The 14,715-nt window shown below is 32.6% G+C and overlaps 1 protein-coding gene across 1 annotated transcript in view; it reads right to left on the bottom strand.

Moving 5' to 3' along the window:
- The window catches only part of Hfm1 (helicase for meiosis 1), a 94,559-nt gene that overhangs the window by 33,273 nt on the left and 46,571 nt on the right, over window positions 1-14,715 (bottom strand). Inside the window, exons 20-29 of the mRNA XM_048814471.1 lie at window positions 10,125-10,216; window positions 8,428-8,534; window positions 8,289-8,336; window positions 6,691-6,788; window positions 6,477-6,608; window positions 5,688-5,773; window positions 5,392-5,475; window positions 5,108-5,265; window positions 3,437-3,540; window positions 2,837-2,983 (exon numbers count right to left, since the gene is read on the bottom strand). Of these exons, the coding sequence (XP_048670428.1) occupies window positions 2,837-2,983; window positions 3,437-3,540; window positions 5,108-5,265; window positions 5,392-5,475; window positions 5,688-5,773; window positions 6,477-6,608; window positions 6,691-6,788; window positions 8,289-8,336; window positions 8,428-8,534; window positions 10,125-10,216 (1,056 nt within the window). The remainder of the gene's footprint in view (window positions 1-2,836; window positions 2,984-3,436; window positions 3,541-5,107; window positions 5,266-5,391; window positions 5,476-5,687; window positions 5,774-6,476; window positions 6,609-6,690; window positions 6,789-8,288; window positions 8,337-8,427; window positions 8,535-10,124; window positions 10,217-14,715) is intronic.

Raw genomic sequence — 14,715 nt, 5'->3', positions numbered from 1 at the left:
CACCATTTGACCCAGCTATTCCCCTTCTCGGTCTATTCCCTAAAGACCTAAAAAAAGCATGCTACAGGGACACTGCTACATCGATGTTCATAGCAGCACAATTCACAATAGCAAGACTGTGGAACCAACCTAGATGCCCTTCAATAGATGAATGGATAAAAAAAATGTGGCATTTATACACAATGGAGTATTACTCTGCATTAAAAAATGACAAAATCATAGAATTTACAGGGAAATGGATGGCATTAGAGCAGATTATGCTAAGTGAAGCTAGCCAGTCCCTAAAAAACAAATGCCAAATGTCTTCTCTGATATAAGGAGAGTAACTAAGAACAGAGTAGGGTCGAAGAGCATGAGTAGAAGATTAACATTAAATAGGGATGAGAGATGGGAGGGAAAGGGAAAGAGAAGGGAAATTGCATGGAAATGGAAGGAGACCCTCAGAGTTATACAAAAGTAGATACAAGAGGAAGTGAGGGGAAAGGGAAAAATAATACAAGGGGGACAAATGAATGTCAGTAGAGGGGGCAGAGAGAGAAGAGGCGAGGGGAGGGGAGGGGAGGGGGGATAGTAGAGGATAGGAAAGGCAGCAGAACACAACAGACACTAGTATGGCAATATGTAAATCAATGGATGTGTAACTGATGTGATTCTGCTATCTGTATTTGGGGTAAAAATGGGAGCTCATAACCCACTTGAATCAAAGTGTGAAATATGATATATCAAGAATTATGTAATGTTTTGAACAGCCAACAATAAAAAATAAAAAAAAAATAAAAAAATAAAGATTAATTTGAGAACTGACATCTTTTATAACATGAAATCTTTCAGTCCTTGAAATAGCATATCACTTGATTAATTTATGTTTTCCTTAATTTCCTCTTAATAGTAATTTTTAGTTTTCATGTATTGGTCTTGAACATCTTTTATTATAGCATTATTAAGTATATATTTTTGATGTTATGGTAAGTGGTTTTACCACCTCCTCATACCACCACCCTGGAAACAAGGCCTTTAAGACATGGGCCTTTAGGGGACATTCAAGACCCAAACTTTAGCATGTAGGTTTAACTAGGTAGCTTTTCATAGTTGCTGCTGTAGGAGCACCAGCCTGCTACAAACTACTATATCCTGTTCCAAAATGAAAGCTCTTTTGTGTTCTCTAAAGAGGAATGAGTTGAGTACTCAGTGGTTCACAGATTATTTGTAAATATACTCTTTCTGCCACTACTCAATGCAGTTTCTACCTATTATAACTACCAATACCATTCAGAGTAAACGACTATTCAGGCACTTTGGTATAAGCTACAGCTCTCATATTCTCTAGTATCTGTTAACAGCTCCCTTTACAGAGTGAAAACAGTGACAACAGAAGCAAGTGAGTGAGGAACAGCTACATGTTTCATAGTCCAATCTACAAAACAAACACTAACAACTGTTAGTACTTGGAGGCATAGATAGTCTACCATGTAGAAGAACTATTCCAAGTGATTTTAAAACCCATTAATTTGACTGTATATAAATAGATATATTCTGAGAACAAAAATATCTGCAAAATATTCTTAAATTTTAATAATCACATTAAGTGGAATAGCTTGGTATTGCTATCCTTTATATTGTTCATTGTGAGTATATTGTGCATGAATGATTGAAAATTAGCAACATTTTATCATTTTTTGAGTCACTAAAACCATATTTCTCAGCATGATATAAAAGAGATATAGATATTTGAGTTAAGGATAAAGCCTATATTCCTGAATTTGATTTGGACTTGTAAGAATGAGTTATGCATATGAGTATGATGAATTTTATCTTTTAAAACAAAATTACATATTTCCTAACTCTGCATGGAAAAATCCAAGTGATCACTCAATGGCAAGGAATTCCTCTAGGACACAGATTGTGATGTCAGAAAACTACTATTATTAAAAGAAACCAAGGCTCCTTGGAGAAAAGGGTTATTAAAGGGATGAAGCTAGAAATATACAAGCTGAACCTGGAATAGCATATCAGCCTGGACAGAAGGAAGCTGTCAAAACTACCAGGGACTCGGGGGTCAATATCTACCACATTTATGAGACAATTAGTAACTTGAACATTGATTCAATATTGGATGGCATTAATTTTTATATAATAAAGTAAAGCAGTTATGTTTTGGTGAAAACATCCTTACCATTTACAAATATACAATGAAATATTCACATAGTGAATAATATATCTGTGATTTGCTTTAACATATGAAAGGAAAAACTGAAATGAGGTATAGCTAAAACAATATTAGCCATGAGTTAATCACTATTTTTTTTCTTAAAGAGAGAGAGAGAGAGAGAGAATTTTTAAATATTTATTTATTTATTTTTTAGTTTTCAGCGGACACAATATCTTTGTTTGTATGTGGTGCTAAGGATCGAACCTGGGCCGCACGCATGCCAGGCGAGTGCGCTACTGCTTCAGCCATATCCCCAGCCCCAAGTTGATCACTATTTAAGGTAGCTAATGAATACCTGAGAGTTCATTATACATTTCTGTCTACTTTTATGTACATTGGAAATTCCCATCACAAAAAAAATTTATTTTCATTCTAGTTTGCCTCATCAAATCTGTAGATTCTTGTACATCACTTGCTCTCCCTCTGATAATGGCCATAAGAATGAAGTTGGTATGAGAAAGGGGAAATGTATATAAAAAGACTAATAAAATAGCATGTGTTCTAAACATCAAACAATGACAAGTATTAACTACAAGAAAACATTTCTACTATATATTACTAATGTAAATATTATAAGGTCTAAATATCTAGTTCTAGAGTATCCATAATCTGGCTAGAGCTATTTACCTTTATTGGGGCCTGCTACAGTAGATCCAGCTGAATATTTAGAATGGGAAATCTCCATTTCTGATTTTCTTTGTATAATTATTTGATTTCCAAACCTCTTGGGTCCTAAGTAAAAGACTGTAAATTTCTGCTGAATATCAAGTCCAACTGAAAAGAGAAAAAAGTAAATAAGTGCTCATTTAAGTCATATAAGTCCAAAAATGAGACCATTTATTTCTTTTTATATCTCTTGTATTATTGTAACTCTAGAGTCGAGAAGTCCAGGAAATGAAAATAATTCAAAAAGATTAAAAAATATAACCAATGAAAATTCAAACATTCATCTTAATAAAAATAAGTCAATATTCCCATAATAATTGAAATTCAACTATCTAGAAAGAAAATGTTTATAAATGAACAAAATATGAATTATATTATCTTGTCCATGTTACCTATTCCATATCTAATACGTGAAACTTCCCTTAAAGTTTATTCATATTATTTAAATATATTATTTTTACATAATAGCTTTATTTTTTTCTGTATCAACATAAAGGAAATAATGTTTAAATATTATTGTATTTTTTTACATTTATATCTTCATTACTTTAATTAACATACCAAAATCAGAACTAATTAGATTTATGCTAAGATCTTCAGATATAAGAGCTCTCTTCACATCAATTTTTTTAGTCCAATTTCCAGTTTTGATCAAAGCAGAATCCCTGAAAATAGTAATGCATAATTTAAATAGTGATCCAAATACTAAATGAAATAGCATTAAATCCTAATGGCTGACTGTCTCTAACATAGGTACTCTGTAGTAGTAGAGTGAAATTGATTACTAAAAACTACTTTACCCAAATTCTGAGGAGGGAGAATAAAGTATCAGAGGAGTTATGGTGACCATAATTTTCTTAACTATAACTATCTCCAATTTTCATTGATTCATTTGAGGCCCATCTGGAATATATAGCTGCTACCAATAACACATGAGCTTGTCCCTAAGTCACTACCATATTAAAGTGGCTATACATAGTTACATTTATTTGTAAGAAAAACTTAAATAATATCTCTTTTTTAAAAAGAAATACCCTTTTTTTTCGGGTTGCTGATGGACCTTTACTTTATTCATTTATTTATATGCAGTGCTGAGAATCGAACCCAGTGCCTCACACATGCAAGACAAATGCTCTATCATGAACCAAAGCCCCAGACCTCCAATAATATCTTTAAAATTGTTCTGAAATAGTTTGTATCTAATAATATCACAAACAAACCAGCCACCAATTTTATAATTAAATTTAGTTTAGTCTCAGACAGTCAGGGCTATCATTAGATTTAAGATTCACAGAAAACAAAGATTTGTACAACAGCATATTCTAAGTGTACCATGGTTAATTGCAGAGAGCAGTTACCAATGAAAGAATTATCTTATTATTTCTGCAGTCTCTTTAGTAACCTTGTATATGACCTTTTGGGAAGGTATCCTTTATACTGTCAACCATTAGGAGATTCCCATCTTAGATTCACTGTCATTCCTGTGCTTACAAATACAGTAACATAATTAGGAGCATAGGTTCTGGAATAGGAATGCTTAGGTTCAAATCTAGACTTTGCTATGAACTATATATGACCTTGGCAGAAATTACTATTCTTTTTCTCAATTTACTCCTCTACAAAATGTAGATGATGATAGCTCCTGTCTCATATAAATATTAAACAATTAAATATTTGGAACCATCCAAGTAGTAGCTATATAGCTGGAATGAAAATCCTTAACAGTTTGCTATGATATCCTGGAAGAAAATAATAGTTTCTGGAAAAATTATACCATGGCATGCTAGAGAACTAAGCATAGGAAGGGTACCTCCATTTATACATGTGATCTGGTGGCCTGGATCCTACAACTAAGCACAGTAGTTTGTTAGATTTTAATCTGGAAATAGAAGATAAATTTTGAGATGAGTAGGAGGAAAACTATCAAAAAAGTAGGAAGGCCATAAATGACTGGAGAAAAGCAGCAAAATAAGAAAGATCTCCTAAAGTTCATCTATTTACTTGTTTCAGATTTTACGCTTTGTTCATTTGAATACTAAATATAAAAATCTAAATAGACCTAATGTAAATACTGTCCTTAATAGACAAATTAAAAAACTACCCCATTATTTTCTTAGGAAAATGTAATTAAGTTGATTCCACAGTGTTATTTTTACTCTATTTTTCAGTAAAAATTTTTTATTTACAGTATATGCTTAGAAATAAAATCAAATAAATGTCATAATTACTTACATAACTCTGTGCTTAAAAACCACTTGATTATCTGCATCACCTATGATTAAGGTAACATAGTGAGAATCTGGTGCTGTTCTTTTATTTTGTAGCTGTTCAAAGTTCCTTAATATAATGGTCACTAATATTTCAGCCACAGTATCACTATATCTTGTAATCTTCAAAAAAGGATAGGCATAAGAAATGTTAAAATATAACATTATTACTCACACTCAGTTCTAAGTCTAGTAATGGGAGCTTTATTCCTGAAAAGAACCAAAATATTTAATAAACAAAATATTTACCTGTTCCACTTCAAGTTCATATTTTGGCAGATATAACACAGCTTCTTTTATTTGGGTTCCAAAAGGGGGGTGTCTATTTAAAATCTAAACATATTTACATCATTATATTCTTACCACAACACTTGAAACTTTTTTAGTAAAATGTTTTTAGGATAAGGTTTTATTAATGATAATGAAGTTATAATACTTATGAATATAAAAAAGAAAATAATTCAAAAGAAAAGAAGATATCAAAATTAGGTTCTAAAATTTAAATAGAATTAAGGTAACATTGGGAATAAGTAAATACTGAATACCAGTTCAAGTTCCCTTGCATCTGTATCTTCTATTTTTTTAAAGGAGGTCAAACCTGCATTTACCATGGTATTTGACAATGTTATACCTATGGAAAAGTAATCAAAGGACAATTTTTAAATAATCCATTTAAAATGAAATCTATACCTTAATTATTTAATAACATATTAGTAAGAACATTTTTAAAGATAGAACTTTTAAAAAAAGATTCAGTCAAATATCTAACTGCTATGGTTTAGATATGGTTTGAGTGTTCCCTTAAGGTTTGTGTGCTCCATGCTTGATCCTAAGTGTGGCAGTACTGAGTGGGAGAAACTTTGTTTACTATTATTTTATTTTTATTACTTTATTTACTATTATTGAAAACAGGTAAAAAGTTCAAATACAAATGACTGATATAATTTTCTGGTAATTGAGAATATCCAAGATTGTTACCTTTGTACCTTGGCATTGAGATCACAGCAAAATATTAGTCACAGAAGTGAAAGAAACAGCACCATATAGTTAGTTACCTAATTACTAAAAGAAAAGTTTACTCTTGGTATGAAAACAAATTTTAAAATAAGAGTATTTTTATTAGATTTCTTATGTACTATTCAGCTACTTTCAAAAGGAATCATTTAAGTAGGAGCAAATGAAAACCAGATTTTCAAAGTACAGTACAGTACCTTATTTATATCTATAAACACATATTTTCCTAAATGGTTTATAAACAGAATAATCTGCTTAATGGTGAAATATGAAATAAATTGCTGACATTACCAAACTGGCTTCCTGTATGCAGTACCTACCAATTTTTTCTAGCTGTTTGGATACATGCAGAGAGTTTTCCCATAGTTTGCATCTAAAACATTTAGCTAAAATCAAACTATTCAACAGTACGGCAAACTTCTTTTCCTGAGCAGCCACAAAATCTGACAACCCTGAAAAACATATTTTTTCAATATTAAACCCAGTACTAATTTATTGGAAAAATATTGAAAACCCACTAATCCTGTAACATACATCTTGTAATTCGTGAGCCATTTCTGAAAATCTTTGAGGTGTCTTGTGTCAAAGCAAAATCTTGTATTGGAATACATCCTAATTGAGCCTGTATAAGACTTGAAGAAAGAAGAAATTTCATTATTTTATTGTAAAAGCTAGAATCTCACAGTATTTGACATTTTTATTTTTATTTATTTATTTTGGGGTTCCGGGGATTGATCTCAGGGGCACTCAACCATTGAGCCACATCCCCAGCCCTATCTTGTATTTTATTTAGAGACAGGGTTTCACTGAGTTGCTTAGCACCTCACAGTTGCTGAGGCTGGCTTTGAACTTGGTAATCCTCCTGCCTAAGTCTTCCAAGCTGCTGGGATTACAGTCATGTGCTATTGCGCCTGGCAGTATTTGACATTATTGACTCAAGTATTTCTTCTTAGAATTATCTATGCTTGATTTCCACGTACTGCATGATTCTGCATCTTGCATTATTATTATTGCAGGTCATTATTGACTTACTTTTCCCAACCCTTAAATATTCAGTCCTTATTATTATTTTTTATTTTTTAACTCTTCTATACTCACTCAATATCCCTTTCTCTCAAAAATCTTTTATTTAACAAAGAAGGAACTGATGTAAAAATGTGGATGAGGTGCTTTTAAATACAGATAAGTAAAACTCTTTAAGATGTCTTGAGATACACAAATGCGGGATATATTCATTACATCTGAAGTAAAAATACTTTATTTAATATAAGTATTTCCATTAATAAATAGGACACTTTTCAATATCAAACCTCCCTGTTGGAAGTCTTATTACAAGTAGTAATAAAACAGGAATGGGAGAAAGAACAGGGATTCCACTAGGTATAGAACCAAGACACAGGGCTAACTATTGCTTTCCACCAGATAAAGCAAGCCGTGATGTACTGTGATCTTAATTTCCTATGATTGTCCTCACACTCTCAGGTGTGATGGTCCCTCTGCCCCTAACCAGCATAGCAGACATAGCAGTATAATCTTAATTTACTCTTCCAGTTACTACTCCTCCATACAAAATCCTCATTTTTAGCAAAAGTTATCCACAGGCATATATGCATGCTTTTACTCAGGTTTTTTCTCCCCAAATGCCACTACCATTCAAAAGACATTGATTATATGTATTTTAATGTGCCCATTATTTTTAAAAAATTTAGTTGTATATGGACACAATACATTTATTCTATTTTTATTTTTATGTGGTGCTCAGGATCGAACCGAGTACCTCACATATCTAGGCAAGCATTCTAACACTGAGCCACAACCCAGCTCTGCCCATTATTTTTATATGCATAGTTTTCATTCAAGCTAAATAGAAAGCTCCTGATTATGAGAAGCATATTCTGTTGTCTATCTTGCCTCAACAGAACACATTCTCAACAAATATTTGTTGATTAAAAATATCCACAGTTCATTTTAATTAACACCTCAGAGTTCTTGGAAATTAATTCTATATCTATATTTTGACTACTTACTTTTATTTACATGTTCTTATTAAGAAAAGCAAATTTAAAATGTTTTAAAACTTTAAAAAATTTCATAAATATGAATGTTAAGACATTTAAAAATAATATTATTACCAATTTACTTTCATTTCCCTTGTTTTAATTCTTCCTTCCATTGGAAATCTATAAATAAAAACCCAAGGCAAAAATTTTATTATTTGTTTCCACTAAATAAACCACTTCAAATTATTTAAAAGATATGTAATTTCTGTACCTGATGGTTACCCGATTTGGATCTTTGTTCAAAGTATTCAGTGTTTTCTTTTCATTTATCCTTAACTGCACATCTAGAAATTCATTGCAGCTAGCTATCATTGCAACCTATAAAATTTAAGCATTTGTCAACTTAATTAAGTACACTTTTTTATTTCCTTTCTTTCATCTTCTTTCTCTAAATTTATTTATTTTTTTATGTTGTCTTGGGCCATCATAGTTTTATTAGTTAACATAACAGTTAAAAACCTGCCTTATACATTTTGCTTTTTTAAGGATTTACTTATTTACTACATCTTATGTACGTACATACATCTGTTATATGTCATGATGATGAGGCCTATAATGTTGTTAGACATTAGAACTATACCAATAAAATTGTAAAGATTAACAAGATAAAATTTACAATTCAATGCCCACCACATAGTAGCAGGCACTCAAAAAATGTTGTTTTTGTTACTACTACAATTACTACTATTATCTGCTTTTCTATAGTTTGCAACTCATTATCCCAAGTATTCAGTATTGGAAAGAATGCTTTATATATTAAGAATTTGGATAATACAGCCCAGTCTGCCAGATAACTGGGCAAGAACTCTCTGTGCTTTGTTTTCCCACATCTGCAAAATAAAACTAACTCTAATTTTCCTACATATTTGCTGAACTCAAGATAAAATGAGTTACTATCAATACTGGGCATTTTCTATTCCTGATTTCTTCTTAGTAAGAATAATATATACATGAAAATATAAATCTTCCAAGGTGATCTCGAAATCTGTACACGTGGAAAAATAAGATTACGTACCCCATTTGAATCAAATGTATGATATGTCAAGATCATTGTAATGTTTTGAGCAACTAATAAAAAAATTTAAAAAAAGAAACAAAAAGAAAATATAAACCTTTCACCTTTTAACATTTTTGTTCATGTGACTCCTTAATAATAGACTTTTATTGTTCAATTTTTAGTATAATCTTATCAGTCAGATATTTAAAATAGAAATGAATGGCTTAAATTTGAGAATAAATATTTTCTTTTGCAAATCTCTTATTTCCTGTTCATATCTTCAGTAAAGGAAGAAAGGACCAATGTAATTACCATACTCCAACAATATACCCATGTTCTGTTAATTCCTGCAACTGCAAATTTTCCCCCACTAGTTGATATTTTAGTATTTTTCTCAACAATCACTTTTTCTGGGGTATCACCAGTTTTCCTCTATTTTCACTGTTACTGCTATTCTGATACAAAAGACTTAGTAAGGGACTGCAAGTACAAGGCACCACTGCACCATGTTGCAACTCGTCATCATACATGGCAGACTCACCTAATATGTGATGCTATATTATCTTGGATTCCTGCATATTACATTTGGTAGGCACTACCAAGGTAATCATCATTGACAGGCAAATTGGGTAATTCTTGCATATTACATTTGGTAGGCACTACCAAGGTAATCATCATTGACAGTCGCCACACCTACTTTATGTATATATAATTTCTAAGTTCCAATAAGAAATACAATATATTCTAAGGAGGAATATTCCATATCACATGATCAGAGATACACTGAGGCATAAGCATCATTAGAAATGATCATTCATTCTTAAATTATAGGAGATATAAATCAGTAGTTTCTTCAATATCATTCTGTACTCTATCATTATCTATTTATTTTCTAGTGAAAATTAATTTACCAGATCTGATAAAGATTCTTTTCCACTGATTGTACAAAATTTCTTCACTGTTTCAAATGTAATATAATACCAAGCCATCAGTCTTCCTGCCTCTGTGAGAAAAGATGGAAAAATAAACATATCCCACATTAGCTGAAACACCTTACCTTTTCACCAGTTTAATAAATATCTCCTTAATATCTACTCTGTGTCTACAGTGATACCTGGCACAAAAGATGTACCAAAAACTGTACAACACACATCTCTGGAACTTGTAGATTGCCTAGGGAGACGATTACATGTTAAGTAGCTAGAGGACAAAATCCAGAGAACGATAATATTTAAATATAAACTTAAGAGGAAATTAAACCTAGGAGAATGGTCAGTATAGAATGGCTTAGTACAGAAAATGGGTCTTGAGCAGGATTTTAAAAGTGACTAATGTGCTTTGGCAGCAAGGAAATAAAACCAATGAGTTTGGGAAAAATCAAGGATTGTTTATTGAAAGAGTAAAATTAAAAAGACTAGCTTTAGAATACTGTAATGAAAGGTATGGCTTAATAGTGATTATAAGTTCAGGTCAACTGAGTTAGAATCCTTGTTTTCTCCACTTATGAGGTAGATAGATAATCATATGCAACTTTCGTACCAGTTTCTTAATGTACTGTGGGATAATAAATGTATGCCTCTTGGAAATTTGTGAAGAAAATTAAGTGCAATTTAAAAAACTACATATACAGTACCTGGCATAGTGATTAACCTTAATAAATGTTACCTACTTTTGTTATTAAGAAATGATGATAGACTAGAGAGGCCCATAAAGAGCCTTGAAATGCTATTTAAAGGAGTTTACATTTTGGATTTTATTTGGAAAATAACAGAGGGCCACTTAAAAGTATCAAGAAGTAGTTTAATTGAATTGGAGTTTCAAAATAAACTGTACAAAAAATAGAAAAGCAGGTCAGTTGGGAATAGGGGGTGAACGCCGTAGGGGTAGGTAACTGATGAAAGATATACACATAAGAAGATACTAGAGGACCGGAGGAGGAAGCCAACCGGCGCGTGCCAAGCCAGATGGGAAGAGGAAGCCCGGCCCCGCCCCGTATGCTAGTCCGGAGGAAGCCCATCAACCCTTAAAACCCATCAAAGGGGGTGTGGCTACCAGCACAGTTCTGCGGCTGATCCAGGTACCCAGTTTCCAACTCCCCCACCCTTAGCTGCGATAACTCAAAATATTTCCCACAAGCTTTTGGGGGTTGTAGCTATCAACGAAAAACAACAACTGTACAGGCACCTGGTTTATACCTCAGAGACTAGAGTAGGGAAGATACAGGTGGAAGCTCATTTCCTTTCACACTGGCTATACCCACCACCCTGAATACAGAGGCTCAAGCTAGGAATAGACAACGCCACCTACTGGAAGCAAGGAAAACAGTGTTCTGAGAGACTTTTTTTTTTCTTTTTTCTCTTTCTTTCTCTCTTTTCTTCTCTCTCTTCCACAACTTCAACATATGTGAAACCAAGAACTGTGCATGAACAACCGAATTACCAAAGTAATATAATATAGAGGAATTGCATATACCCCACCTTCCCACAATTTTTAAAATTTCTATCTTACTTTCCTTTTCCTTCTCTTATTTCTCTTTTCTTCCTTGTTATTTTTTTCCTTTTTTTTTTCATTCGTATTCTCTCTATCCCACTTTCAATCTCCTAACTATTGCTATCTATACATAGGGTAACTATCTAAATACAGATAGGAGGTTGAATCTATACATTCTTCCATAAATTACCAGTCTATTGGTTAGAGTTCTCCAAAGGTGCTAAGTTAGTTTAACCTCATACCCTCACTCCTTTCCCTCTAAGTATAACATCCTTCGTCTGAAATTAAGTTTTCTATATGCCACCAGATATGGTATGCCTTTTATGAAACTAATGAATATATTCTTAAGTAATAATTAAAACCAATATCTATAGACTTAGAATCTAACTATAAATGTATTAATAATGAAAACTTGTGCTTAGATAATGTACTGTTGATATTGGGAACTGTTAACATTGTCTTTCTCCGCAAAAGAGGGATTTTGGAGCTATACAAGAACAATACAAATATATAAGGGGAAAAACATTAACACAACAGTTTCACAAAGCTAGAAAGAATCATGAGCAGTATGAAAAGACAAGGAAAGAAAGGACCACAAACAATACAGGTCAATTCAACATTAGATGAGGTAATATCTGCAGCTGATGGAATGTCAGACAAAGAGTTCAGGATATACATGCTTCAGATGATCTGGAGTCTCAAGGAAGACATTATACAGCAAATTCAGACAATGAAAGATCACTTTGACAATGAATTACATAAACAAATCCAAGAAGCAAAAGATCAACTCTATAGGGAGATAGAGGATATAAAAAACAAACAAACAGAAATCCTGGAAATGCAGGAAACAATAAACCAAATTAAAAACTCAAATGAGAGTATTACCAGCAGAGTAGAACACTTAGAAGATAGAACTTCAGACAACGAAGACAAAGTTTTTCAACTTGAAAAGAACATAGACAGCTCAGCGAGAATGTTAAGAAATCATGAGCAGAACATCCAAGAATTATGGGATAACATAAAGAAACCAAACCTAAGAGTTATTGGGATACAAGAGGGTATAGAGGTCCAAACCAAGGGAATGAGCAATCTATTCAATGAAATAATACTAGAAAACTTCCCAGACTTAAAGAATGAAAAAGAAATCCAAATACTAGAAGCCTACAGGACACCGAATGTACAAAATCATAAGAGATCCACACCAAGACACATAATAATGAAGATGCCCAACATACAGAATAAGGAGAGAATCTTAAAAGCCACAAGAGAGAGGAAGCAGATTACATTTAGGGGTAAACCAATCAGGATAACTGCTGATCTTTCAACACAGACTCTGAAAGCTAGAAGATCCTGGAACAACATATTTCAAACGCTGAAAGAAAAAGGGTTCCAACCAAGAATCATGTATCCAGTGAAATTAAGCTTCAGGATTGAAGATGAAATAAAAATCTTCCACGATAACAAAAAGTTAAAAGAATTTGCAGCTAGAAAACCAGCTCTTCAAAACATCCTTGGCAAAACATTACAGGAAGAGGAAATGAAAAATAACAATGAAAACCAACAGCGGGAGGTAGTACAGTAAAGGAAAAACTAATCATAGAGGAAAAACAAATCATGTTAAGTAACATACATAATCAAATATGGCTGGAAATACAAACCATATCTCAATAGTAACCCTAAATGTTAATGGCTTAAATGCACCAATCAAAAGACATAGGCTAGTAGAATGGATTAAAAAAAAAGATACAACAATATGCTGCCTACAGGAGACTCATCTGATAGGAAAAGACATACACAGACTGAAGGTGAAAGGTTGGGAATAATCATATCACTCATATGGACCCCGGAAGCAAGCAGGGGTGTCCATACTTGTATCAAATAAAATAGACTTCAAGCCAAAGTTAATCAAAAGGGATAAACAAGGACACTACATACTGCTCAAGGGAACCATACACCAACAAGACTTGACGATCATTAATATATATGCCCCAAACAATGGTGCAGCTACGTTCATCAAACAAACTCTTCTCAAGTTCAAGAGTCAAATAGACCACAACACAATAATCATGGGAGATTTTAACACACCTCTCTCACCACTGGACATATCCTCCAAACAGAAGTTGAATAAAGAAACCATAGAGCTCAATAATACAATTAATAATTTAGACTTAATTGACATATACAGAATATACCACCCAACATGAAGCAGATGCACTTTCTTATCAGCAGCACATGGATCCTTCTCAAAAATAGACCATATACTATGTCACAGGGCAAATCATAGCAATTACAAAGGAGTAGAAATACTACCATGCATTTTATCTGATCATAATGGAATGAAATTGGAAATCAATAACAAAATGAGAAAGGAAAAATCCTACATCACATGGAGATTAAACAATATGCTACTGAATGAACAAAGGGTTACGGAAGACATCAAAGAGGAAATTAAAAAATTCTTAGAGGTGAAAGAAAACTCAGACACAACATATCGAAATCTCTGGGACACTATGAAAGCAGCACTAAGAGGAAAATTCATTTCATGGAGTTCATTCCTTAAAAGAAGGAAAAGCCAACAAATAAATGACCTCACACTATACCTCGAAGCCTTAGAAAAAGAAGAACAAATCAGCAGCAAATACAGTAGAAGGCAAAAAATAATTAAAATTAGAGCTGAAATCAATGAAATCGAAACAAAAGAAACAATCAAAAAAATTGACAAAACTAAAAGTTGGTTCTTTGAAAAAATAAATAAGATTGATAGACCACTAGTCAAAGAGAAGAAGAGACAGAACCCAAATTACTAGCTTATGGGATGAAAAAGGCAACATCACAACAGACAATTCAGAAATACAGAAGATAATTAGAAATTATTTTGAAACCCTATACTCTAATAAAATAGAAGATAGTGAAGGCATCGATAAATTCTTTAAGACATATGAACTACCCAGATTGAGTCAGGATGATATAAACAACCTAAACAGACCAATATCAAGTAAGGAAATAGAAGAA

This window comes from Marmota marmota, unplaced genomic scaffold (genome assembly GCF_001458135.2).
Source record: "Marmota marmota marmota unplaced genomic scaffold, marMar, whole genome shotgun sequence".
NCBI lineage: Eukaryota > Metazoa > Chordata > Mammalia > Rodentia > Sciuridae > Marmota > Marmota marmota.
The sequence above is the reverse complement of the archived record's forward strand: the minus strand, read 5'-3'. Positions and strand labels throughout refer to the sequence as shown.